This window comes from Podarcis pityusensis, assembly GCF_964106645.2.
Source record: "Podarcis pityusensis genome assembly, chromosome: 13".
NCBI classification, from domain to species: domain Eukaryota; kingdom Metazoa; phylum Chordata; class Lepidosauria; order Squamata; family Lacertidae; genus Podarcis; species Podarcis pityusensis.
In genome coordinates, this window is record NC_138038.1 from 19,535,857 (window position 1) to 19,561,350 (window position 25,494).

General features: G+C 45.8%; 1 protein-coding gene across 2 annotated transcripts in view; it reads right to left on the reverse strand.

The window, feature by feature from the left end:
* Nucleotides 1-12,572, reverse strand: part of ITGA3 (integrin subunit alpha 3) — a 91,700-nt gene extending 79,128 nt beyond the window's left edge. The window contains exon 1 of one of the 2 annotated variants that reach the window (XR_013978981.1): nt 11,963-12,571. Coding sequence is in view for 1 of the 2 variants with exons in the window: in XM_080979275.1 (XP_080835401.1) it covers nt 11,963-12,192 (230 nt within the window). In the remaining variant the exon portion in view is untranslated. Of the gene's footprint in view, nt 1-11,962 lie in introns of both variants that reach the window. The other variant, XM_080979275.1, reaches the window with a different exon arrangement.
* Nucleotides 12,573-25,494: the final 12,922 nt, after the last annotated feature.

Here is a 25,494-nt window from a genome sequence, read left to right on the forward strand (position 1 = left end):
TGGAGGAAAAACAAGGGGGGGGGGGCAGATTTGCCCATTGCCTTCGACAGAGAAGCCCTCAACTTCATCAAGAGCTTTGCAAATGAATCTTTGGAATGTCTCCACAGATGCTTTCCGAGCCGTGCAGCTGCTGCCGTCAGAAATCCTCTCCAGGGCACAAGACATCCTTGTCAAATGGGTAGGAGAGCGAGGGAGACCCTCCAGCTGTCTCAGAAATGTGAAAGCCAAGAAGTCTGGCTCTCCTCTCATCCCCCCTCCCCGCTCTCCCACTGTTTTTGCCCTGGTGGTGTTAATATGTTTGTTATTTTTTAAGTAGGTACCGCAGCGTGAGCAAACAAGGCCTATTGCAAAACCCTCGTCCGAGAGGTGACCGGAGCTCGCAGCTCTTTAGAAGTCTTGCCATGTGCTTTGGAAGGCTTCATTGCTCATTCCAGATGCACAGAGCCCGGCTGTCTTGCTTCAGTGGCCTCAGAAAGGCGCTTCACATATGCTCAGAAGTGCTGTCAGGATTTTGTGTGCTCTGAACTGGGGATGGGGAACCTGAGGCTCTCTGGATGTTGTTGGGCTTCTCAACTCCCATCAGCATTAGACAACATGGACAATGTTTAGCCAGCAAAATCCAGAAGGCTGCAAGCTCCTCATTGACCATTTCATGGCTTAATCCTGGAACTACACAGCAGCAGCAACAGATTCAATAACAACCCACGTGTTTTGAGCAAGCCATGAATGTCCAGCCGCACTGCTCCATCCCTTTCGAGAAAGTTCACAGATCAGTAGTAGAACACATGCCTTTGAACCAGTGGTGTGCGGTCAGTGGACTAGGGGGACTAGGCTAGCCCCATAAATGTTCCCCTGGTGCCACTTTCCCAAAGCCCTGAAAAGCTTCTGTCCGTCTTAGGGAGGGAGGCGCGATGCTCCCATGGGTCCATGAGCCCTCCCATCACCTTCCCAGTGCCCACCTGGCTTTGGGAAGGAGACAGGGGACTCCAGCATCCTATCGGAGCCCTGTCTTCTCCTTCCCAAAGCCCAGGAAGCTTTTGCCCAGCTTACGGAGCCTTAAATGGCCTCAGCCCAGTATACCTGAAGGAGCATCTCCACCCCCATCGTTCAGCCCAGACACTGAGGTCCAGCTCCGAGGGCCTTCTGGTGGTTCCCTCACTGCAAGAAGTGAGGTTACAGAGAACCAGGCAAAGGGCCTTCTCAGTGGTGGCACCCGCCCTGTGGAATGCCCTCCCATCAGATGTCAAGGAAATAAACAACTACCTGACTTTTAGAAGACATCTGAAGGCAGCCGTGTTTAGGGAAGTTTCTAATGTTTGATGTTTTATCGTGTTTTTAATATTCTGTTGGGAGTCGCCCAATATTATTATTATAGGGAGGAAGGTGTGAAGCTCATACTTCTGATGTCAGGACATCGAAACATCACACACATGATGTCAATCTCTCCCCCATCACCCTTGCAAGCTGGTGCTTCTGTCCCTAACTGTTCCCCTACGAAAAATTTCACCCCACGCTGCTGCTTTGAATGCAGAAGGTCCCAGATTCAGTCTCCAGGATGGAGTTGGGAACCCAGTCTGAAAACCTAGAGAGGGCAGCAGGCAATCTTGAGCAGGGCTGACTAATGGTCTGGTTTGATATAAGGTAGCTTCCTATGCAAAATTGGAACAGAGTCTCAAAGCCGAAAGAAATTATGGCCATGGAGCACTTTGCACAATTAAACTGCTACCAGACTGATTCAGAATAAGTGCACGGAGGAAATGTCCCGCTCTCTAAATGCCAGATGTCTAATAAACAGGGTTGCCAATTTTTCTTTCTTTTTCAGATCTTCTTAACACCTGATGCACAGAAATTGGTGACGTCTTTCTCAATCTTCCCCCTCCCAGTTTGTTTCTGAGCACAATTTCAAAGTGTTGATGCTGACCTCTAAAGCCTTAAACGGCCTCGGTCCTGTATACCTGAAGGAGCGTCTCCACCCCCATCGTTCAGCCCAGACACTGAGGTTCCCTCACTGTGAGAAGCAAAGTTACAGGGAACCAGGCAAAGGGCCTTCTCGCCCCATGAAAGCCCTTCCATCAGATGTCAAAGAGATAAATAATTATACGATTGCCTGTAGACATCTGAAGGCTGCCCTGTATCAAGGCGCTTGTAATGTTCTGTTCTGTTCTGTTGATGTTTGTTTATGTTGGAAGCTGCCCAGAGTGGCTGGGGCAACCCAGGCATATGGACAAAGTACTACTACTACTAATAATAATAATAATATCATCAGGAAAAGCTTTATTAAATGCTTGCCTGGAAGACCACTATTAAAGGCAGAGGAACAGGTAAAGGTAAACGTACCCCTGCCCGTACGGGCCAGTCGTGTCCGACTCTAGGGTTGTGCGCCCATCTCACTTAAGAGGCCGGGGGCCAGCGCTGTCCAGAGACACTTCCGGGTCACGTGGCCAGCGTGACGAAGCTGCTCTGGCGAGCCAGCACCAGCGCAGCACACGGAAACGCCGTTTACCTTCCCGCTATAAAGCGGTACCTATTTATCTACTTGCACTTAGGGGTGCTTTCGAACTGCTAGGTGGGCAGGAGCTGGGACCGAACGACGGGAGCTCACCCCGCTGCGGGGATTCGAACCGCTGACCATGCGATCGGCAAGTCCTAGGCACTGAGGTTTTACCCACAGCGCCACCCGCATCCCTAAGAGGAACAGGACTCCCCACCAAATATGGCATAGATTTAGATCGCCTTTAAAAACGAACTTACCTAATTTTCTCTTTCTGAAACAATATGCAAACCAAAACGCAGCCATTTTTTGAGATCGGCACTTCTCTGAATTTTGAATTGCAGTTCTCTAGCCAAAGAAAGTGCACTGCACTTACTAGCGTGCTCGTCTTCAACTACTGGATTGCGGCCTGAACCATGGTAAGTCACAACAGGAGTGCTACCATCATGCAAATATGTGGTAAAAGGTTAAGAAATAGGTCCCCAAATGTATGTTCAGCTTAGAAGTGGGTCCAGGAACTAGCTATGCTAGCGTAAAGGGCAGGGCTAGCCCAAGACATTTTGGCACCTGAGGTAAACCAGAAAATGGCGTCCCCACTCCCTGCCGGGGAAGAAGGGGTGAGTGAAGATCTACATCAGGAATGGGGGTGGAGGTGGAATAAAGATCTACATTGGGTTCTGCTGACCCTGTGGATCCTGCCGCCTGAGGCAGTTGCTTCATGTTACCTCATGTGTGGGCCGGCCCTGGCAAAGGGCACCTAAAAATACATATATTACTGAAAATAAAATACATTTTCATGCATTCTAGTAAGGGGAATCTCTTTCCCGAAAGGTTTATTTCAGGCAAAATTGCCTACAAGAATGTGCCTATGAAGAGAAATCCTTTTGCAAAAAAAATTGCCAACCTATGTGCAAATGTGGAAAGCTGAATTTAAGATTGGGAAAATGGGGAAAAAAAACCCCAGAAACAGACAGATTCACCCATCCTTGCGCAGCCCCAGTAAGAGCAGAAGAACACAAACAGATCTCCGGCTGAAACGCAATCTAGAAGATCAGTACATTTAGAATTAGTGCAAGTAGCCGTGATTTATACCAAGGCTAAGTAAGGAAGGGGGTGTGTGGAAAAAACCCTGCCTCTTAAACAACATAATACACGTCTCCATGGGAACGGAGGCCTGAGCTAAGAGAGAGAGTTAGTTAATCAAGAGGAAAAATCCGGTGGTTTGAAAAGGTCTTTTGTAAAGCACCGTAGAATTTATCCAATCCAACAAAGAACTACAAGAATGTTAACAGGTCCATGGGAACCTCACACCTTGACCCTCGAGGATGAGCCTGGGCTAGGATAGGCCTCTGTTTGTAAATGAACAATTCACAGTCGGGTCTGGATGAAGAGATACTCTTGGGCCTAAGAAATACTCTTGGGCCATCGCTCTGGGTCAAAACATTCAAATTGGCTGGTGGGGAGGAAGGCATATCAAATCAAAATCAGAAAAGACTCAAGGTTGTTCCACTAGGGAGTGGGGAGCAATTCAATATGGTCCACATTTAAAGGCAAAACTACACAATTCACTCTTCCTGAAACACTACGAGGCCTGAACCACGGCTGTCTTTCAAAATTCACACCTGTCTGAATTTTGCAATGTAGTTTTCCAGCAAACTAGTAAGTACAAAGGTGTGTTTGCCATGGGGAAGTGTGAAAGAAAATAGGGTTGCCATATTTTGAAGAGCAAAAAAGAGGACACCTGGGCCAACTTCAACTTTTAACTATTGATCGCTATGACGACTCTACCCATAAAAAGGAGGACGTGTCCTGGAAAAAGAGGACATATGGCAACCCTAGATGTGTATACTAGTGACGAGGACATGCAAAAAAAATATGCATCACATTCGGGGAAATCGCCTTGCAGAAATGCTTGTCTTAAGCAAAATTGCATACAATTGTGTGTCAGTTAGGGGAAATATCCACTAAACTGCTGCTGAACTTTCATGAAGTTACCGTATTGGCTTGAATATAAGCCTCACTCCCCCCCCCCCCAATTCCAACCCTGAAAAGTTAAAGCGCGGTTTAAATTCATGACCTTACAAAAATTGGCCTTTTTACGATATCGCTGCTGAAACAGACATACGGTAAATGTTTTATTGTCGATTTGCGAGCTTGAGACTGTTCATGTGCCGTTTACGGGTGTGAGTGCCTGCAGAATTGTAGCCAACTGAATAGCGATTTGCAATTTCAGCGATTTTACGGTAACTTTTGCGGGCTTGGAAAATCAAAGGCTTAAATTGGCTCCAGGTTAAAATTCTACCAACCGCAGCGACTTTCAGCCTGTAACCCAATTTTAAGGGAGTGGCTTATATTTGGGTATTGTCTTTTTTCCTCCACCCACCTTTTGAATTTTAAAGGTGCGGCTTATTTGTGGGTGTGGCTTATATTCGGGCCAATACGGTAAGTGAGTGGTAGTAGGAGCAATTGTTGCTTATTTGCCTGCTTCTTCCCTCTTGGAGACAGTGATGTCTACACCCAGAGTTAGAAGGAAAGGGAGTCGGGCTATAGGGAGAGGGAGGGTGCTGTGCTCTAGGGCTCCTGGAACTACAACCGCTTGGGGTTTTCCAGAAATGATTTGGAAACAGCATGCCAGACAGCAAGTGGATCAGTTAAGGACCGCAAAGCCTCAGATCTGAATCTTTCTGAGCCATGAAGCTCCCTGGCTGATCCTGAGACGAGCCATGTGAGACAAAAGCATAATTAATGCATATGAAAATAGACTTCTGTGGGGGAAGAATTTCCATTGATTTCGCTTTCCACCATCACCTTTGCATAGGGACTTTGTGCATTAGGGCAATACCTTTCCATTTAACCTTTTGCACATGGCTGGAATTCCTCTCAGTGCTTTGTAAGTGTATTTACACACACACACACACAAACACGCAATATGTAGGTGACAGGTAACAAAAGCCAGAGGGACAGACTGCTTAGGAAGGCTGGAGGAAAAATTCAGATATTTCAATGCCAGCCTCAGATAGTCAGTAAGGTTTGCCAGCCATGTAGAGAGAATTAATACAATACTTTACTGTGCAGTGTTTCATATCGTAAGGGCAGAGAAAACTGCTTTAAATCACTGGTCCATTCAGCTCAACATTGTTTCAAGAAGAAACCACTACTCAGAAGTAAGTCCCACTGAGTTTAACAAGCCTTACTCCCAGGTAGGGCTGGAAGGATCTATCCATTTCCATTCTCTCAGTTTCTCATTTTTCAATTTTTCATTTTGGGTTCTCCACATATTTGCAGAAATTTTCCATTGAAGGGAAAAGTCATTAGTGTTTTAGCGCAGACTTCTGCTAATGAACATAAGCAGTTTAGACTGATGTGCCCATTTTTGCAAGTGATTTTTCCTGAATAGAATGTGCTGCTGTATCTAATATCCTCATTCTCAGGCACACTATCATATGCGCTTTTGTATACTTTTGGCTGGAAAACTGCACCGCAAAATTCAGACAAATGTACGTTCCAGAGATGAGCTGCGTTCCGGTTCTCGTATTGTTTCAGAAAGCATGGATCTGCTAAATCTGGCTTTAAAGGTGTACTGACTCAAATTTCTCCTCCATCCCCCCCCGCCCCAAACCCGGTAAGTAAACGTAGGATCAGAACCTTACATCAGCTGCTCCTCAAACAGCCCTAAAATACCAATGCACTAGGTATCCCACCCAGATGACTTTCTCTGCATGGCAGACAGGCAGCGTGAGTGAAGGAGGAGGCGGAAACCACAGGGAAGCATCTGCAAGACTAGGCATGTGCTTTGAAGAACTCAAAGGGATAAAGCAGGCCAGTGTGTGCCACGTGCAAAAAAGGAGGAGAGAACAGAGCCAAGAGCCTCCAATTCACATGCCCCAAGGGGATGGCTGTTGGAAATCCAGCACGTCCCCCTTCATATAGAATCACAGAATTGGAAGGGACCCTGAGGATCATCTAGTCCAACCCCCCGGAATGCAGGAATATGCAGCTGTTCCATACGGGCATCGAACCTGCAACCTTGGCCTTAATGGCACCACGCTCTAACCAACTGAGCTATCCTGCTTGTATTATTCCATTGCAGCCTGCTTTTGAGCCGCTAGGCTGATATCTCTCTTGCCCCAGTGTATTTTTTTTTAATGGCTCTTAACAGTGGCTGTTTTAAATAACAATAATAATAATAATAATAAATTTTTATTTATACCCCGCCTTCCCCAGCCAAGACCAGGCTCAGGGCAGCTAACAACCAATAATAAAAACAAGTTGATTAAAATACAATTTTTAAAAAAGATTAAAATACAACATTAAAACATGAGGATGCAGCCTCTTCACAGGAGGAGAAAGGAAAAAGAAAGAGGGGGAGGGAATCAAACTGATTCTAAGCCAAAGTTTTCTTCGTGATTTTCATGGGGTGATGGATTGATGTATGGCAGTGGGGAAGAATAAGTCGGTTTTCTTTTGCTTCATTGCGAATCAGGTTTGGGGGTTTTTGACGTCGTTTTTTAAAAAGCTGAAATTTATACTTTTTAGCTCATTTTCATTTTAAATTATTTTGCTGCCTGATCTTTAGAGGATGCTTGGATTTAGTCCTTTTACTAAGGATTTTCCTCACATTTTTTTTTTTTTTTTTGCAGCTGATTTTTTATGTGGCAATGTTTATTTTGACACCGACGAGGATTCTCTATTGAGTTACGTTTCATCGAATGTATAAATTCTCTCCTTTTTGTTTTGGTGTTTGCTGTTTACTTAAGGTGTTTTAACCTGTGTTGTAAACCGCTTAAGAGTTTTGAGTAACTACGAGCGGTAAATAAATAAATATTATTATTTTAAATATTTTTTATAACTACCCATTTCAGGTGTCTCCCCACAACTCCTCACTCACATTGAGAAGTGTGGACCAGACATAAGAAGTAATCCTATGCACGCAAGAAGCTTGGCGTAATACAAGCCAGCGTAAGTTAAACTGCCCTAAAGGTACACCAGAGCCAAATCCCGTTCAGCTGTGGAACCGCTGCAGCTGCTCTGCCTAAGCCGGGAAGAGGGGAAACATGCCTTTAAAATAGGGTTTTAGGCAGGGCTGCCAATCATCTGAATGAGCAGAACAAGCTTAGGATTTGACCTAAGAGTCACCCCCGGTGCTGCCCAAACCACGCCCCCAGAATGTCCATTTTGGGCATCTTGCGCTGGCCTCGGCTCAGCCAGACGGGTGGGGGTATAAATAATAACATTATTATTATTAAGTTGTGCTGGTGTATCTTTGGCTAAGCCAGGCTGGTCTCTTAACACCAGCAGAGCCAGAGATCATCTATGCATTCTAAACTGCCCATCTTGACAGAACTTGCCCCCGTCAACAACGCCACCAGATTCCTGGTGGAGCACATATGTTTTAACCAACTGGTATCGACTGAGATGTTTCAATGGTGATTTCACCATATAACACCGGTCTTGAAAGACCTACATTGGCTCCCAGTACGTTTCTGAGCAGAATTCAAAGTGTTGGTCCTGACCTTTAAAGCCCTAAACCGCCTTGGTCCAGTATACCTGAAGGAGCATCTCCACCTCCACTGAGGTCCAGCTCCAAGGGCCTTCTAGCGGTTTCCTCAATGTGAGAAGCCAAGTTACAGGGAACCAGGCAGAGGGCCTTCTCGGCAGTGGCAACTGCCCTGTGGAACGCCCTCCCACCAGATGTTAAAGAGAACAACAACTACCAGACTTTTAGAAGACATCTGAAGGCAGCCCTGTTTAGGGAAGCTTTTAATGTTTGATGGACTACTGTAGTTTAATATTTTTTGGGGAAGCCGCCCAGAGTGGCTGGGGAAGCCCAGCCAGATGGGCGGGGTATTAATAATAATAAATTATTATTATTATTATTATTATTATTATTATTATTATTATTATTTCTGCCTGTCTGGGTAGGCTTGCCTAGAAAAAAAATATTTTAAGTAGGTGTTGAAAAGAGCAGCGAAGTGACTGGCTGATGTCAAGAGGCAGGGAGTTCCAATGTGTATGGATTTATTTAGATGGGTGCCAACAAGAAGTTCAGAATCAGTATTATGTGGTACCTGTAACACTGCCAGTTCTGCAGACTGAAGCGGTCGTATGGGCCTATATGGGGTAAAGCAATCTCACAAGTAAATTGGTCCCAAGTTGTTAAGGGCTTTAAGGAGTGTCTCCACTCCCATCATTCAGCCCAGACACTGAGGTCCAGCTCCGAGGGCCTTCTGGCAGTTCACTTGCTGCAAGAAGTGAGATTACAGGGAACCAGGCAAAGGGCCTTCTCGGTAGTGGCGCCCGCCCTGTGGAATGCCCTCCCATCAGATGTCAAGGAAATAAACAACTATCTGACTTTTAGAAGACATCTGAAGGCAGCCCTGTTTAGGGAAGTTTAATGTTTGATCGTGTTTTTAATATTCTCTTGGGAGCTGCCCCGAGTGGCTGGGGAAACCCAGCCAAATGGGCGGGGCACAAATAATAATAATAATAATAATAATAATAATAATAATAATAATTTGTTGTTGTTGTTGTAACACCTTTAATTGGGCCCAATTGCAAATGGGCAACCAGGGCAGTTCTCTGAGCAGAGGTACTGTTGCATTTGTGCAAATTTACATAGGAAAAAAATGGCATATAAATGGAAATAATAGCATTAAATATTTTAGGGATTTTTTAAAATTAAAAAAATGAAGTTTCTTGGATTTCTTTTTTACTTAAATAAATACTGAGTGGGATATAAATTCCTTAGAAGAAATAAAAGCATTCCAGCAACCATTTGATGCCATTAAAAAAGAAGAAGGTATGGTATACATACTAAATATTTAGTGCTGCATCCTTGCTGGATAAGGTTTCAAAAGGCTTCTCGTGAACCAACAGAGTGACCTGCATGTTGCATTGGTTTGGTTGGCACCTGTTATCTGCTGCCACTGGCATAAGAAGTGAGCCTCATCCAGGGAAACGCACACTGAGTACTAAGGGAGCCTCGGCCTCACATGCATATCCCAGACAAAACTGCACTGCTCTGAATTAAGCAGGTTTGGGACGGTAAGGATTTGTCCCTATGTGTGGCGCTGTGGGTTAAACCACAGAGCCTAGGACTTGCCGATCAGAAGGTCGGCGGTTCGGATCCCCGCGACAGAGTGAGCTCCCATTGCTCGGTCCCTGCTCCTGCCCACCTAGCAGTTCGAAAGCACACCAGTGCAAGTAGATAAATAGGTACCACTCTGGCGGGAAGGTAAATGGCGTTTCCGTGCGCTGCTCTGGTTCGCCAGAAGCGGCTTAGTCATGCTGGCCACATGACCCGGAAGCTGTCCACCGGCTCCCTCGGCCAATAAAGCGAGATGAGCGCCGCAACACCAGAGTTGGTCACGATTGGACCTAATGCTCAGGGGTCCCTTTACCTTTACCTTAAGTTTTGATTTGCCCTTTTTATTCTGCTCAAGGGTATGTTGCAGGAAAGTTGCACTATTCCCCAGTAAGGTATCTCGACATGCTGTCGGTGTTCGAAATTAGCCAGGCGCCAGGAGCATTTTGCACCTGGCTTTTGACCACTTGCGACATGCCAGGGTGCCAGGATGGCACCTGACATTTTTATCATTTATTTATTTAATTTATATCTACCACCGTATACCTGAAGGTCTCAGGGCGATTCACATAAAATAGCATCTCCACCATCTGGAAGGTGCATGCCTGGGGATCATTGAATCTGGACTGTTTTCACACACTCATGCTCCCATCCTGTAGAATTCTATCAGTTATATATTATCTGCACAATCAGAATGAATTTTTGGAACCAAAATGCGTTTTCTGTGCAGCCTGAGCAGCAGAAGTCATTGTTAAGAAAAAGAGTTTGGAACAGGTATACAGTGGGTTAAGAACTTAATTTGTTCTGGAGGTCCGTTCTTAACCTGAAACTGTTCTTATCCTGAGATACCACTTTAGCTAATGGGGCCTCCCGCTGCTGCTACCGTGCCGCCGCCACGCGATTTCTCTTCTCATCCTGAAGCAAAGTTCTTAACCCGAGGTACAATTTCTGTGTTAGTGGAGTCTGTAACATGAAGCGTCTGTAACATGAAGCGTCTGTAACACGAGGTGCCACTGTACATGTGAACTGTCCCTGGATAAAGTGACTTTTCTTCCCTAAGTTCTCAGAGCTCTTAACCTAGCTCAAGGTGGTCATCTGAACTAGCCAGATGTTTAAGTGAGAATCCATCACCGTCAGTTGTCCATCATTTGTAAAAAAAAAAAAGACTTTAGAGCCGTCTTACCCCCAAACTAGACATTCTGTTCTGGCAACTGTAACCTTGGTTTAAGAAGCTATTTGGAGTCTAGCTCATATATTTGAGTTTCTAACACTGCATTTTCTGATTAGGTTGCAATGTGCCACTGGGTAGACTTGAATTTAACTGCAGGAGTTGCCATCTTTCTGGGTCTGTGGACATATCTGCAAACCACAACCAAGCACACTCTGCAACCCATGATATTGGCTATAATGGAATGCTTCTTACAAGCCTAATTTGTGTGGAAAAAACCCTTCGGGCAACCAGGAAAAACCTTCATAGGCACTCACAAGCAGCACATTGGCAACCGCCAGTCTTGTGTTACCGGTGGCCACCAATATTCAGTGACCCTGAATATATTTTCTGTCAACATACAGCATTAACCATCACATTTGCAGCCGCTTCCCTGGTTTCAGTCAACATCTCGCTTTGGAAGGAAAGGGCCAATTGATGTTAGATGCACCAGGCCACATGTGGTACAACCCCAACACAATAGGGCATAAATTGCTCTCGAACGCACACGCAAACAGGCATCGAGTTCAGGAACAGATGAATTCCAGCTAAATCCAAAAAGCTGACAAGCTGAATGGCACAAACAGATGTGAATTGCAGCACGCTTGGGTGGGTGGGGAGTAGATGCAAGTAACTTCTCCATTAGTTCACAGACACTTATTATAAGAGTCCCTTTTGCTAACCAGAGACCACAAAAATATGCTAGATCTCCATTCCCAAGAGAAGGAACCAAGAATATGACATTTAATTAAAAGCAGATTGGGGAACTGCCAAACTTTGTTGGCGGCAAGGAGGGGGAATGAGCGCAGAACTGGGGGCTTTGCCAACCTGTTGTTCTAGGCAAAAAAGGGCAGGGGAAAAAGAGTGTGCCTCTCGGTATAACACCCTAGATAGGTCTACTCAAAGGTAAGTCCCACAGAGTTCAGATGGGGCTTCCTGAGGGAGGAACAAAAAGGGATGTCAGCTTAAATATCGGACAGCTCTCTAAATCTCAGATCCCTGCTTGCCGGACTGTTCTGTGTGATTCGAATGCCTGCTCCCCTCTTAACTACTGCAGCGGATTTTATGCCTCCAGTCTGAACCTCAAGTTCAGAAAGAGAGTGGGAGGCTCCGGAGAAAAGGGCGCCTCTCGCAATACCAAACACTGCACGCTCCCCGTCCCAACGCTATTTTCACTTACAGGTATCGTTGCCCGTCCATGTGATGGTGCAGAGCCACGGAGAGTCCGAAGTAGCTGTCCGGGGTCTTGCCTTTCTTGTGGATCAGAAATTTCGTGTCCAGGTTGAAAGCCGCGCATCTCGGGGCGCAGAGGGAAATCCACAGGGCGCATGCCAGCAGGAGCGCTTTCTGCCTCCCAAGCTGGCTCTTGCGTCCTGCGGGTCTGCAAAGGTGGAACTGGCTAGCGCCCATTTCGTGTTTCGCCAATTTCTTTCTCCTTCTTTTTTTGCTTCCCAGGAATCTGCTGCACCCTTCTGCAAAGGAGTTTGCGGGTGGCTTGCTCGTTTTGCTGGGGGCTGGGGAAAAAAACCCGGCTTGCTTTTGTTGTTGCTTTCAGTTCCTGGAGTTTTGCCCTCCTCCCCTCTCCAACCTCCTTTGTGAATGTTGCAGATTGTAGCAGCAGCAGCAGTCTCCCTGCTTAGCGATCGGATATTCCTTCCTCTCCACCCGGTTCTTCCCTACGCGCAAAAGGCTCGGATGGAGCCGGTTCTGTGGCTGGTATCGCGCAAGTGAGGCGCGCGCGTGCTTGCTTGGTTACCTCCCTCCCCACCTTGCACAGAGTCTGAGCAGTCGCTCTGGCTACACTTTTCTTCCGGGGGAAAAAGAAACAGTCGGAGCGAGCAGGAGTGACAAGCGCTTGGTTCTTAAAGGGGCCCCGGACAGGTTGGACACCTGCCCAGCGCGCAAACAAAGACGAGGGCAGATAAAAGGCCGGGGAACTGATTTCATTCTTGCTAGTATTTTCTTTTTCTTTTATAAAAAAACAAGTACCTTAAAGGTACAAAGACCCAGATTTGCCTGGAGGTTTCCAGGCGCACGCTTTCCCCTCGAAGCGCATCTCTCCGTGATCACAGGTGTATTGGGGCGCGCTGCGTTTAGTCAGCGGGAAAGGGGGTGCACTCTGCACGCGCTCAGGGGCCCTTGTTTTTATTATGACGCCGCGCGAGGAATAACAAGAGCCGGTTCTGGCGCACTTGCCGGCTTTCCTGGGCAAACCGCTGGGCTTATCTAAAGGAAGCAGACGTTTGCCTGACTCAGAACCATCACTGGATCAAAATATTTTACCAGATGTCCCTTGCATTTCCCTCAGTCAGCCCTGGCAAAGCCCTACCATTGGTGCTGTGAGGTTTGTCTGTTTTGTTATTGCATTGCTATCCTGTTCCTTGGCCAAGATGCTCATCTCACTCTCTGCCTGTCCCAAGTCCACTGTCACAACAACCCTATAGGGTAGGAGGCAATAAAGTGGTCCAAAATCACCCAGTGAGCTTTGTTGCAAAACAGAGCTGCCTCTCCCTGGTCTAAGTTCAACATCCTAGCCACTCCACCTGACTTGGTCTATAGTTTTGAGGTTCCGGGACTGATCCCTGCTGAGCCAGCCCTCCCGGAGTCAAGTAAACTGCACTGGAATTACATACAACTTAAAGTGAGAGAGAGGCTGGTTCCTCCCTCAGGTTCACAGCTTTCAAATGTGGCAAGCAGACATCCACATCTCAGAATAGCTCAGATGGTTTGAGCATGGTGCTGATAACGCCAAGATTGCAGGTTCGAACCCCGTATGGGACAGCTGCATATTCCTGGACTAGATGATTCTCAGGGTGCCTTCCAACTCTACAAATCTGTGATTCTAACCCGTGGATTTTAAAATGTGTGTGTGTGTATATATATATATCAAAATCTAGCTATGCTGTTTGGTCCTCCCTAAGATGGCTTTCCACTTCCAATGTTTGTATTTCAAAGTGCTCTCTGTGTGCGCAAATGTATTCTTCCGAATTCATAGATTTCATAGTTTCAAAACCACACCCCTTAGCTGATTCGTCATTATGACATACAAGTTACTTCCAGGTGACCTTCTAATTGAGCATTTGTTCTGGTTTATTTGCATAAACTCTGCAGGTTGGCTCAGAGATGTTGTATGTTTACTAAGCATTCATACTGGTTTGTTTGCACCAAATTTGTGGGAAGGTTAGACAACATTGCCTGTCGTTTTTTTATTGAGCTTTTATTCTGATCTGTGAAGTTACGTTTATAACCTGCTGCTTTTATTGTATGTTCGTTCAATTGTTTTGTTTTTTATAATTTTATTTGTAAATTTTCAACAAACAAACAACTCAACAACATTTCAAATTTAGCAATCAGTCATTCCACCTACGACTTCCCCTCCATCCCTCCGTGTTTCCCTCAAAATTTCAATTTATGCTGCATATTATCGTTACTCTATACCTTCACCTTATCTCACATAAAAAACAAAAAGTTCACCCCCTCCACTGCTGTTCTTACTCAAATCCTATTTGCATTCTAACATGTTTACACCGAGCTTCTAAGCATTCTGTAAATATTTTCCAATCTTCTTTAAGACCAGTCTCTTTCTGATCTCTAATTTTGCACGCCAAACTTGCCTGTTCTACATAGCCTATCAATTTCAGCTGTCATTCTTATTCAGTAGGGAGCACCTCATCATACAATTTTTGTGCGTATAATATTCCTGCTGCCGTGGTTGCGTAAAGAAATAGATTTGTCTGGGTTTGGGGCAATATCTTCTCCAGTTATCTCTAGTAAAAAGCAGAAGAAGCTTCTAGTTTAGGGGGGTTAGTTGCCTTAAATATCTTTTTCAACTCATTATAAATCATCTCCCAAAAGTCCATAGCTCCTTTCACGTCCACCACATACGGTAAAATGTGCTTTCTACTTCTTTACATTTCCAACAGTCAGATGTTTGGGTTTTAACATTTCCACTGTAAGCAGCCTTGTGAGGGCTTGCACTGAAAAGCGAGACAGAAATATGTTAAATATCATATTTTTTGCTCTATAAGACTCACTTTTTCCCTCCTAAAAAGTAAGGGGAAATGTGTGTGCGTCTTATGGAATAAAGCAGGCTGCGCAGCTATCCCAGAAGCCAGAACAGCAAGAGGGATTGCTGCTTTCACTGCGCAGCGATCCCTCTTGCTGTTCTGGCTTCTGAGATTCAGAATTTTTTTTTCTTGTTTTCCTCCTCCAAAAACTAGGTGCGTCTTGTGGTCTGGTGCCTCTTATAGAGCGAAAAATACGGTAAATAGGTACATGTGCTTTCCCTCTAAGCCAGTGGTTCTCAACCTTGGGTCCCCAGATTTTTCTGGCCTACAACTCCCATGATCCCTAGCTCACAGGACCAGTGGTCAGGGATGATGGGAGATGTAGGCCTAAAACATCTGGGGACCCAAGGTTGAGAAAGGCTGCTCTAAGCTGTGGTGACCCATGAACTGGTTACATTCGGAATGGACTACTGTAGCGCTCTCTGTATTTCAAACTGTGGTCAGCGCTGATGCCGTTAGGAGCAAGGCAGTCAGCGACACGTATCACATGTCCACATATTGGCAAATACAGACAGCAAATATTTGAGCAACCGGGGAATATCTGGAGAACAATCAACTTCGAAATTCACACCAGAGAACTTCGGGGGTGGAGAAAGAATTTGCTTCAGCTTCCAGTTGTGTCTGTGATAGGACACAGGCCACACTTGTTTTGGGTGGCCAAAAAAAAGGACTTTCAAACCCAAAAGGGAAATGTCTACATTTCCCTGCTCTTAACCACAAGTTGTTCCCAGGAAATTTGCTTGCGCATCATTGCAAACCCTTCTGTTTGAGGAATGGAATGCATTAATTGCTGTTGGATGTTTTCAGCCTGATAATCTTGGGATTCCAAGTAGAGAAAAGAGGAAATGGAGACAGGAGGAAATGTAGAGTCTTCCAGGGGTTCGGTGCAGAATCCTTGATTTCCCCCGTTAGCAGTGGAGGAATTGGGAACAGGGCATCAATCAAGATGAGCTTGATTTCTCACCCAAACTCAAATTCGACCAGACAGCTTTGCTCTCCCCTCCTGGTGAGTTCAGATGTTTCGGATCGCCTGATTCTCTCCTTCTGATGCATAGCCTTTTCGCAGATACCCTCTCAGTTCTTGGTCCTTAAAAGGAAAAGTCCTCCCTCCAAAACAGGGGTGGCTAACTTGTGCCCATTCAGGTATTTTTAGACTCCCAACTCCCCTCAGTCACAGGCATCATGGCCATTGGCCAGGGGTCATTGGAAATGAAATTCTGTGCCTTCATCACCATGTATGGGAACATACCTCAAGAAAGGCCGTCTTCACATTCTAAGTCAGGAGTCAGCAAGGTTTATCTTGACTGGGCTGGATCGGTCCCCCGGAGATCCCTCTGTGCGTGCACACCTGTGATTTTTGGCATCTGCATGTGCACAGATGCAATTTCCGGCGCCAGAAAAGTGAGTCCCTGTGGTGCTCCGGTTTAGTGCAGTGCATGAGTGGGCAGCTTGGTTTGGAGGCAGCTTGTGGGCCGGTCAAATGACCTCTGTGGGCCTCTTCCAGCCCATGGGCCTTAGGTTGCTGACCTCTGTTCTCAGTCCTAAGAAGCTCCCTGCTGGACCATACCAAAGGCCTTTCTCAGGGGTAGCCAACATCGTGGCTTCCAGATGTTTTGGACCACAACTCCCATTATCCTTGCCCATTGACTGTTCTGCCTAGGCTGGTGGGAGTTGTAGGCTGGTGGAAGGCTCCGCCCTGGCCACCCATTTTCAGGCTCTCACAAACCACCTTGGGTTTTACTAGAATGCCAAGATCTACCCACCAGAACCACGTGCAAAAGACATGTTCTTAGTATTAAAGAATATTCTTCTTCTTCTTTGGCGATCACTTGTAGCCGAGTAAGATTGTCTTCCATAAACATGGTTTAAGAAATGAGTCCATAAGTGACTGTGGAGGCCAATTCTGGATCCACACATCCTTCCACAGTGGGGACATTGGTTTCCAGGTGGGAGTTGGTCACGGTGAGGGTTTGCCAAATGTGCCTTCCTCTTAGCACATTTCTCCATTTCGTCCTGAGTTCGAGCATCTTCAAAGTCCATGACACCTTTGGTAAAGGCTGTTCTCCAATTGGAGCGCTCGCAGGCAAGTGTTTCCCAGTTGTCAGTATTATTAAAGAATATGGGGAGGAGATGGCTAGCGTTGCCACAATATCAGCTTCTGCCTCTGATTCTGGACTGCTCTATGCCACACACTCCCCCTGCTCACTAGACCCTGTTGCCTCCTCAGCTTCCAACTCCTCCTCTTCCCTTCGGTCCACCCGAAGTTGTCCTACCACCTCTCCCCGGGCTCTGAGCCTTCTTTCCTTGGTGGCTCCCCCAGATGGAGCCCCCGGTCATTCCGCTGCGTCCCGTCAGTTCATGACACCCTCCAGGTGAGGAGCGTCTTCTGCCCATTCCATTTGTTCAGCTTTTAAAATATATATATTTCCCCAATACCTCGGGATAACCCATTGCGTGACTTTGATGTGTGATCTGCATGCACGATCTACCCCTGTCACGCTATGATCTGTAACTCTATATTCATTCATGCCGTAGAAACTGTACGTGAAACTCATTTCAGCTGTTGGGAAGATCGTTGGGTGGATTAGTTCATGACAGGTGCACCCCACATGCCTAAGTGCCCTGGGGGGTGGGTTGCCTGCCCATAAATCTGTTACAGCGTATACAACCTTTCAATGGAAAGAAAGCATCATGCTTCCCAAATTTTGCAATGCTTAGCTCATCTGACACTGAGCTGGCTTGTCATGGGAAATGGAGAGAGTCATTTCTGGTCCAACTAGGGATGTAAGAACATAGGAAGAGGCTGATGGATCAGGCTCATGGCACCTCTGATCTCACAATGGCTGACCAGGTGCCTGTTTTAAACTTTTTTGGGGTTTTTTTGGTATTAATATATTTTTTGAAAAGGTTTCCGTTTTAAAGAAATAAAGTGATGCAAAGAAAAAGGCAAAAAGGAAAGAAGACACAAAAACGTGTAGAAGGAAACAATATGTGCATATACCCAATATGCTAAAAATACCCTAAGTCGTGCATACTTATATACATTTGATATTATTATCCTAATACTTAAGTAAGGTAAAGGACCCCCTGGATGGTTAAGTGCAGTCAAACTTGGCTATGGAGTGCAGCGCTCATCTTACTTCAGGCCGAGGGAGTCAGTGTTTGTCCCCAGACAGCTTTCTGGGTCATGTGGCCAGAATGACTAAACCACATCTGGCGCAACAGGACACCGTGACGGAAGCCAGGGCACACGAAAATGCCGTTTACCTTCCCACCACAGTGGTACCTATTTATCTACTTGCACTGGTGTGCTTTCGAACTGCTAGGTTGGCAGGAGCTGGGACAGAGCAACGGGAGCTTACTCCGTTGCAGGGATTTGAACCGCCGACCTTCCAATCAGCAAGCCCAAGACAAGAGGCACAGTAGTTTAGACCACAACACCACCCGCTCCCATTAATACATATGTAAATATTATTAATAATATTGATGTGTAAATATTAATAGCCTACTACATTTTGTATAAACTCATTCCAAATATTGTCATATTTAACCAAACAAAGTCTACGTCTATAAGCAGTCCGTTCATAACTTGCAAGTGTTATCGTATTGTCAATGCATTTATTAAAGGGGATCATATCTTCATTCTTCCAGTTCATCAATATCAGTCTCTTGGCGGTAGCACGTCAAACCCATTTTCTTTGTCCCATTGTTAGCTTCCATATAATAGGTAGGGACATGGGTGGCGCTGTGGTCTAAACCACTGAGCCTCTTGGGCTTGCCGATCAGAAGGTCGGCAGTTAGAATCCCTGCGACAGGGTGAGCTCCCGTTGCTCTGTCCCAGCTCCTGTCAACCTAGCAGTTCAAAAGCACGCCAGTGCAAGTAGATAAATAGGGACCGCACCAGTGGGAAGGTAAATGGCATTTCCATGCACTCTGGTGTCTGTTATGGCGTCCTGTTGCACCAGAAGCGGTTTATTCATGCTGGCCACATGAGCCGGAAAGCTGTCTGTGGAAAAACGCCGGCTCCCTTGGCCTGAAAAGCGAGACGAGCAGTGCAACCCCATAGTTTGACTGGACTTAAAGGGACGCGGGTGGCGCTGTGGTCTAAACCACTGAGCCTCTTGGGCTTGCCAATCGGGAGGTTGGCGGTTCGAATGCCTGCAATGGGGTGAGCTCCCATTGCTCAGTCCCTGCTCCTGCCAACCTAGCAGTTCGAAAGCACGCCAGTCCAAGTAGATAAATAGGTACCGCTTTGGCGGGAAGGTAAATGGCATTTCCATACGCTGTTCTGGTTCACCAGAAGCAGCTTAATCATGCTGGCCACGACCTGGAAGCTGTCTGTGGATAAACACCAGCTCCCTCGGCCAGTAAAGCGAAATGAGTGCCACAACCCCAGAGTCGTCTGCGACTGGACCTAACGATCAGGGTTCACTTTACCTTTACCTTTTAACCGTCCAGGGGTCCTTTACCTTTACCTTATATATAATAGGTATATAGTCCAGAAGAATGTTTTCCGCTGAAAACTCCAGCTTTCTCTGGACGGCTGTCATTAAACAAAAGAAGCCACAAGCAGGATTTGAACACAAGAGCCCTCTCCCCTCCCAGGGTTTCAAGCAACTGGCGTTCAGAAGCATTGCTGCGTCAGACTGGAGGCAGAGCCCAGGCCATTGAAAGCCCTCTCCTCCAAGTCTTGGTAGCTCCTTCCAGAGCTTGCTGAAGCTCAGCCGCTTCTCTAATATGGCTTCAGGTTCAAGACTTACTGTGGACTTGACACCTCCTGACATCTCCTGCTTGTGGATTGTGGGTGCTATTCAAGGCAAACATTACAAACTCCTGCCTCGGGCATCAAAACGTTTGCAACGTTTAGCACTTCTAACACCCTTGTAAACGTTTCCTCATGAATAATAAAATAAAGGCAAGCGAGCACCGTTGTGCAGCGAAAGCTACATCAAGATAACATTAAGGACACAGCATTAATTGCTTTTAGTGTCAAGGAAGACCCAAGCAGCGCTCCGCCAGGTAACTGTAAATGGATTCCTGTGGATCTTCCCGGCATCCGAAAGAAGGGCGTGCTACTCGTTGCCAAAGATACTTTGGACCACACTTCTCTTTGAACTATTTCGACCAGTTGCTTTTTTTTTTTTTTTTTGCACTTGGATATAATCCCCAAGGATAAATTGCATGCACCAGGCATCACTTTTGAAGGGTGCCTGATGATGGGAGCCTTAGTCAGGTGTAGGGCAGCAATTGAAAAAACAGCGGTGCCAGCGAAGTTAACTCTTTATTGAAACAAAACAAAACAGTACAGGCCTAGTGGTCACTATTCCCAGTAGGTCTTGCCCCAATGCAGGTGTTGTAAGGACTGAGGGTCCCTGCCTTCCCACCACTCTCTAAGGCTCCTCCCCTACCCCTGATCTAGCATAGTACTTGGATAATGGGCATGTCAGCTGCTATCCAAGGTCTGAAACAGAACCCCCCCCCCCACAACACCTGCTATCGGATACTTTCAAAACTGAACATGCCAGGATTTGAACCCAGGACTTTCTGCATTCAGGGCCTGGGCTCTACCACTCAGCCATGACTCCTTACAGAGTTCAAATAAGATGCATGGCATGTTCATCATGTCATTGAGTTTCCTGTTCGGGTTGTTGTTGTTGCTGCAAGATTTAGGTCAGCGGTCAGCAAGGTTTACCTTGCCGGGGCCAGATCGGTCCTGCAGAGATCCCTTTGTGGGCTGGATCACACTGGATCGCACACACGCCTGTGATTTCCAGCGTCTGCACAGATGCGATTTCCGGTGCCGCGGAAGCGAGTCCCCATGCCGCACTGCGCCGGTTTAGCACAGCGTGCCGAGACTCGCTGAGTGGGCGGCTCACTTCTGGCGTGGCTCGTGGGCCGGTTAAACGGTCTCTGTGGGCCACTTCTGGCCCATGGGCCGCACGTTGCTGCCCCCTGATTTAGAGGCTTCAGAAAACAGCAAGCAATGTAAACCTGTTCAGTTTGGCGCTACCTTTGGCCCTAATTATTATTATTATTATGACGTATTTATTATTTATTATTTACACCCCGCCCATCTAGCTGGGTTTCCCCAGCCACTCTGGGCGGCTTCCAACAAAACACTAAAATACAATAACCTATTAAACATTAAAAGCTTCCCTAAACAGGACTGCCTTCAGATGTCTTCTAAAAGTTTGGTAGTTATTTTTCTCCAGGCCCTCTGCCTGGTTCTCTGTAACTTGTACACAGAATGCCTCGCCCTCGCCCACTGTGCACGGCCTGGGTGCACCCAGCTAAATTTTGGGCATGGCTGCAGCCTTGCCACCTCTCTCTTTGCAGACTCACCCCTTGCCAAGCCGCAGTCTGAGGTCCAGGAAGTTGGGGCTGTTCTCTGAGCCTGGCAGGCCCGAGCGAGAGGGAAGAGCCGCCAAATTCTTCTGGCGTCAGGCAGGTGCAATAACAGCCCATGTCGTTTCTGTGATTCTTCACCTCCGCCTCCCCTTCCTCTGCGAGGCTCCGCAGCACAGATCTTGTTTGCATTAGGGCAACCACAGTGGCTTTTATAATCCCTGTGATAAGTGTGCCTCCTTCCAAATGGAAAGTCGCATTGATCTTTGGGTGTTTCCTCCCTATTCCCCCATCCCCAATGCAAGATCCCCTTCCTGGAGCAAGTTTTGCAGCTGTTTATTTCTTCCCCCAGAGCTGCTGAAAGACTTTATGAGCATCAGAGCAAATATAGGTCCCCCTCGCCCAATATTTGAAAATTATCCACACATGTTATTCTCAAACTTCAGCTCGTTCCTTTACAGAAGATGAGCATTTCCCTCCTTTTTGGATTCTCATTTTCCCAGTGTTTCAGTTTTTATCTCATATCTGCATTAGTTTGCAATTTTCCCTTTAAAAAAGAAGGCGCTTGCATGAAAATTCACTCGTGTTTCTCCTAATGTGTGTAGTTTTGTACAGCACTTTGCCAAATACAGTGGTACCTCGGGTTAAGAACTTAATTCATTCTGGAGGTCCGTTCTTAACCTGAAACTGTTCTTAGCCTGAGGTACCACTTTAGCTGATGGGGCCTCCCGCTGCCGCCGTGCCGTCGCTGCGCAATTTCTGTTCTAATCCTGAGGTAAAGTTCTTAAGCCGAGGTACCATTTCTGGGTTAGCAGAGTCTGTAACCTGAAGTGTATGTAACCTGAAGCATCTGTAACCCAAGGCAGCACTGTACAGATGCTTTTGCAAGCAATTCTCCCTACGGCGATTACTTTTGTACATTTCTCCCACCAATATACACATTTTTGAGGACATTTCTCCTCTATGTACACTTTTTTTGTACACATTTTGGGGTCAGAGTGCGGCTTCGCAAAACTTGGAAGGATGCACAAACATTGTAGGATAGCTGTGTTCCCAGTTTGCTTATTGATTCTTTGGAAAGCTAATACAACAGATAGAAAATGTAACTCTGGCAACATACAAACAGATTACTTTTAGATTGTATATGGATTAATATATTGCGCATATGGTGCATACGGTTGGGTCCATCATTCCTATTCCCTGTCAATTAAAACAGCAGCAACAAAGTACTGTATTCAATGCTAGTCTTACTCAAGGAGCAGACCCACGGTGATTGGTGGGCCTGAGTAAATTAGGTTTACTAATTTCTGTGAGTCCACTCCAAAGAGGACTTGGTCAGTTACAGCCCTAAACCTTGTACAAATCTCCCCTTCCATCCTTGTACAGAGCCTCTTGTGACCTTTCCCTTTCACCTGAATAGCAACGCCCATTGTGAAGAGAGAGGGGATTAAAATCTCTGTTAAGTGGTTTCTTTATAGAGAATGGCTATATAAAAAAAGAGTGCCTCAGAAAATCTCATCCCACATGAAAAAGCTTATAGCATCTTTTTGCCTTAACCCATTACTCCTCATTCCCAACCAGGGTGACCATGAAGTGTTGTCCAGTTCATGCCTGGCTTAAAGTCTAGCTTGCAAGGGTCTTGAAATTGCCAGTCGCCCGCAACATACCAGCGGAGCAGGTACATAGGTCACCTGATCGCAGTTTTCCCCCACGAGAATGAGATAGATCACATTCCTATTACGGTTAGAGTAGGACTGCATTTCTGTTTAAATTACAGTAACAGTTTTCTTTTCTTTTTTGGTGGTTTTCAAAATTTTATTACATTCAATTACACATTTTAACATTCTTAGCAATACATTCCAAATTATTATTGTTTCCAATACAATGGTACCTCAGGTTACAGATGCTTCAGGTTACAGACTCCGCTAACCCAGAAATAGTACCTCGGGTTAAGAACTTTGCTTCAGGATGAGAACAGAAATCGTGCGGCAGCACAGCAGCAGTGGAAGGCCCTTTTAGCTAAAGTGGTGCTTCAGGTTAAGAACGGACCTCCAAAACGAATTAAGTTCTTAACCTGAGGTACCACTGTACTATATATGTAAATCTCTATGTATATATTATTTTCCTTATTCCTACACCTGTGACTTCCCTCCACCACTTTACAGCTTCTTTTGTTTTTATTTCTTATTGTATTGTGTTGCGTATATTGTTTGTATTTTCCCCATAAAACGTCTGTCGATATCTTAGTTTAACAAAATTTAGTCAATGCATATCAGTAAATTTGTGTTAGAGCGATGTTTTGTCATATATTCTTCTACGCATTCCCATTCTTTCCTTAGTTTCTGATTTGATTGATATCTGATAGCTGCTGTCATTCTAGCCAATTCTATAAATTCATATAATTTATTTTGCCAATCCATTATTGATGGGACAATGTCCCCTTCCCAGTTTTTGGCTATTAGTATTCTGGCAGCAGCTGTAGCATATAAAAACACTTTTTTTCTTGTTGTTGGGGATGTCTGTTGATACAATGCCTAACAGGAACGCCTCTGGTTTTTCCTCAAATGATGTTTTAAACATCTTTTTCAGTTGCTCATGAACACTATTCCAGAATATATTTTTTATTTTCCCACATCCACACCATACGTGATGAGAATGAGATAGATCGCATTCCTATTAGGGTTAAAATAGGATTGCATTTCTGTTTAAATTATAGTAACGGTTTTCAAATGTGCACCTCTAAATAATAAATTCGCATGCGCCAATAAGGCTTGCCGATCAGAAGGTTGGCGGTTCGAATCCCCGCAATGGGATGAGCTCCCATTGTTCAGTCCCAGCTCCTGTCAACCTAGCAGTTCGAAAGCACATCAAAGTGCAAGTAGATAAATAGGTACCACTCCGTTAGGCAGGTACAGTGGTGCCCCGCAAGACGAATGCCTCGCAAGACGGAAAACCCGCTAGACGAAAGGGTTTTCCGTTTTTCAATGCGCTTCGCAGGACGAATTTCCCTATGGGCTTGCTTCACAAGACGAAAATGTCTTGCGAGTCTTGAGGTTTTTTTTCGCTCCCCCCCCCCTTTTTCTAAGCCGCTAAGCCTTTAATAGCCGCTAAACCGCTAATAGCGCTAATCCACTAAGCCGCTAATAGGGTTGCTTCGCAAGACGAAAAAACCGCTAGACGAAGATACTTGCGGAATGGATTAATTTCGTCTTGCGAGGCACCACTGTAAATGGCCTTTCCATGCGCTGCTCTGGTTCTCCAGAAGCGGCTTAGTCATGCTGGCCACATGACCTGGAAGCTGTAGCAAGCTCCCTTGGCTAGTAAAGTGAGATGAGCGCCGCAACCCCAGAGTCATCCGCTACTGGACCTAACGGTCAGGGGTTCCTTTACCTTCACCTATGTGCTGATTTTATGCAGAATCTGTCTCTTCTGTCCTCCTTTTTGCTGATGCAGCATTTTATTTTATCTACTCCTGCAAGAAACTTTGAGGGGTGAACCATCAGCTCACCTGGACTAGGGTGAAGTGAGGTGGGGCAGGGTATCAGTGACTGCATGGGGACACTGGCAGTGTTCCTCCCAATGCACCTGCTGAACCTTGACTGTCCTACCTGCCCAGGTACGCTGCTGTGACACCAGTGCTGGGAGGGCATTGAATGCACGGGTGTCTGCTTTCCTTGCTTTTAAGTCTTTTTATACTGATGCTTCATTGTTTATTGTTTGCATCTTTGCTTTAATTATTTTGGGAGGACTCCAGTGGTGGAGGGTCTGGTGCTTTGCATGCAGAAGAATGCAGGTTCAATGTACCCAACATCTCCAGGCAGGGCTGGGAGAAAATTCCTGTCTGAAACCCTGGAAAACTGCTACCAGTCAGTGTAAACAAGACTGATCAAAATGGAGCAATGAGGTTTGTCGGAAGTTGGGGCCCAATTTCATGTTAATTAGTACTGCTAATAGGTATTTCCACTCTAAGCAATCAAAAGCTTTGAGGATGTCTAGGGACACTCGCCATGGTCCCCTCCATCTCTTTCCCCCTTTTCTTCCTAATGTAACACTAATGTTTCAACAAATGAAACTGATCTGTAGACAATGTAACTTGAAAAAGGAGACATTGCACATAATTTTGTAATACAATAAATCTTTAATAAATAATACATTTTTTTTAAAAAAATGGAGCAGTGGGTCTGAACCATAGAATCATAGAATTGTAGAGTTGGAAGGGACCCCAATGGTCATCTAGTCCAACCCCCTGCAATGCAGGAATCTCATCGCTCACTATAAGGGAATTTCTTATGTTCCTACT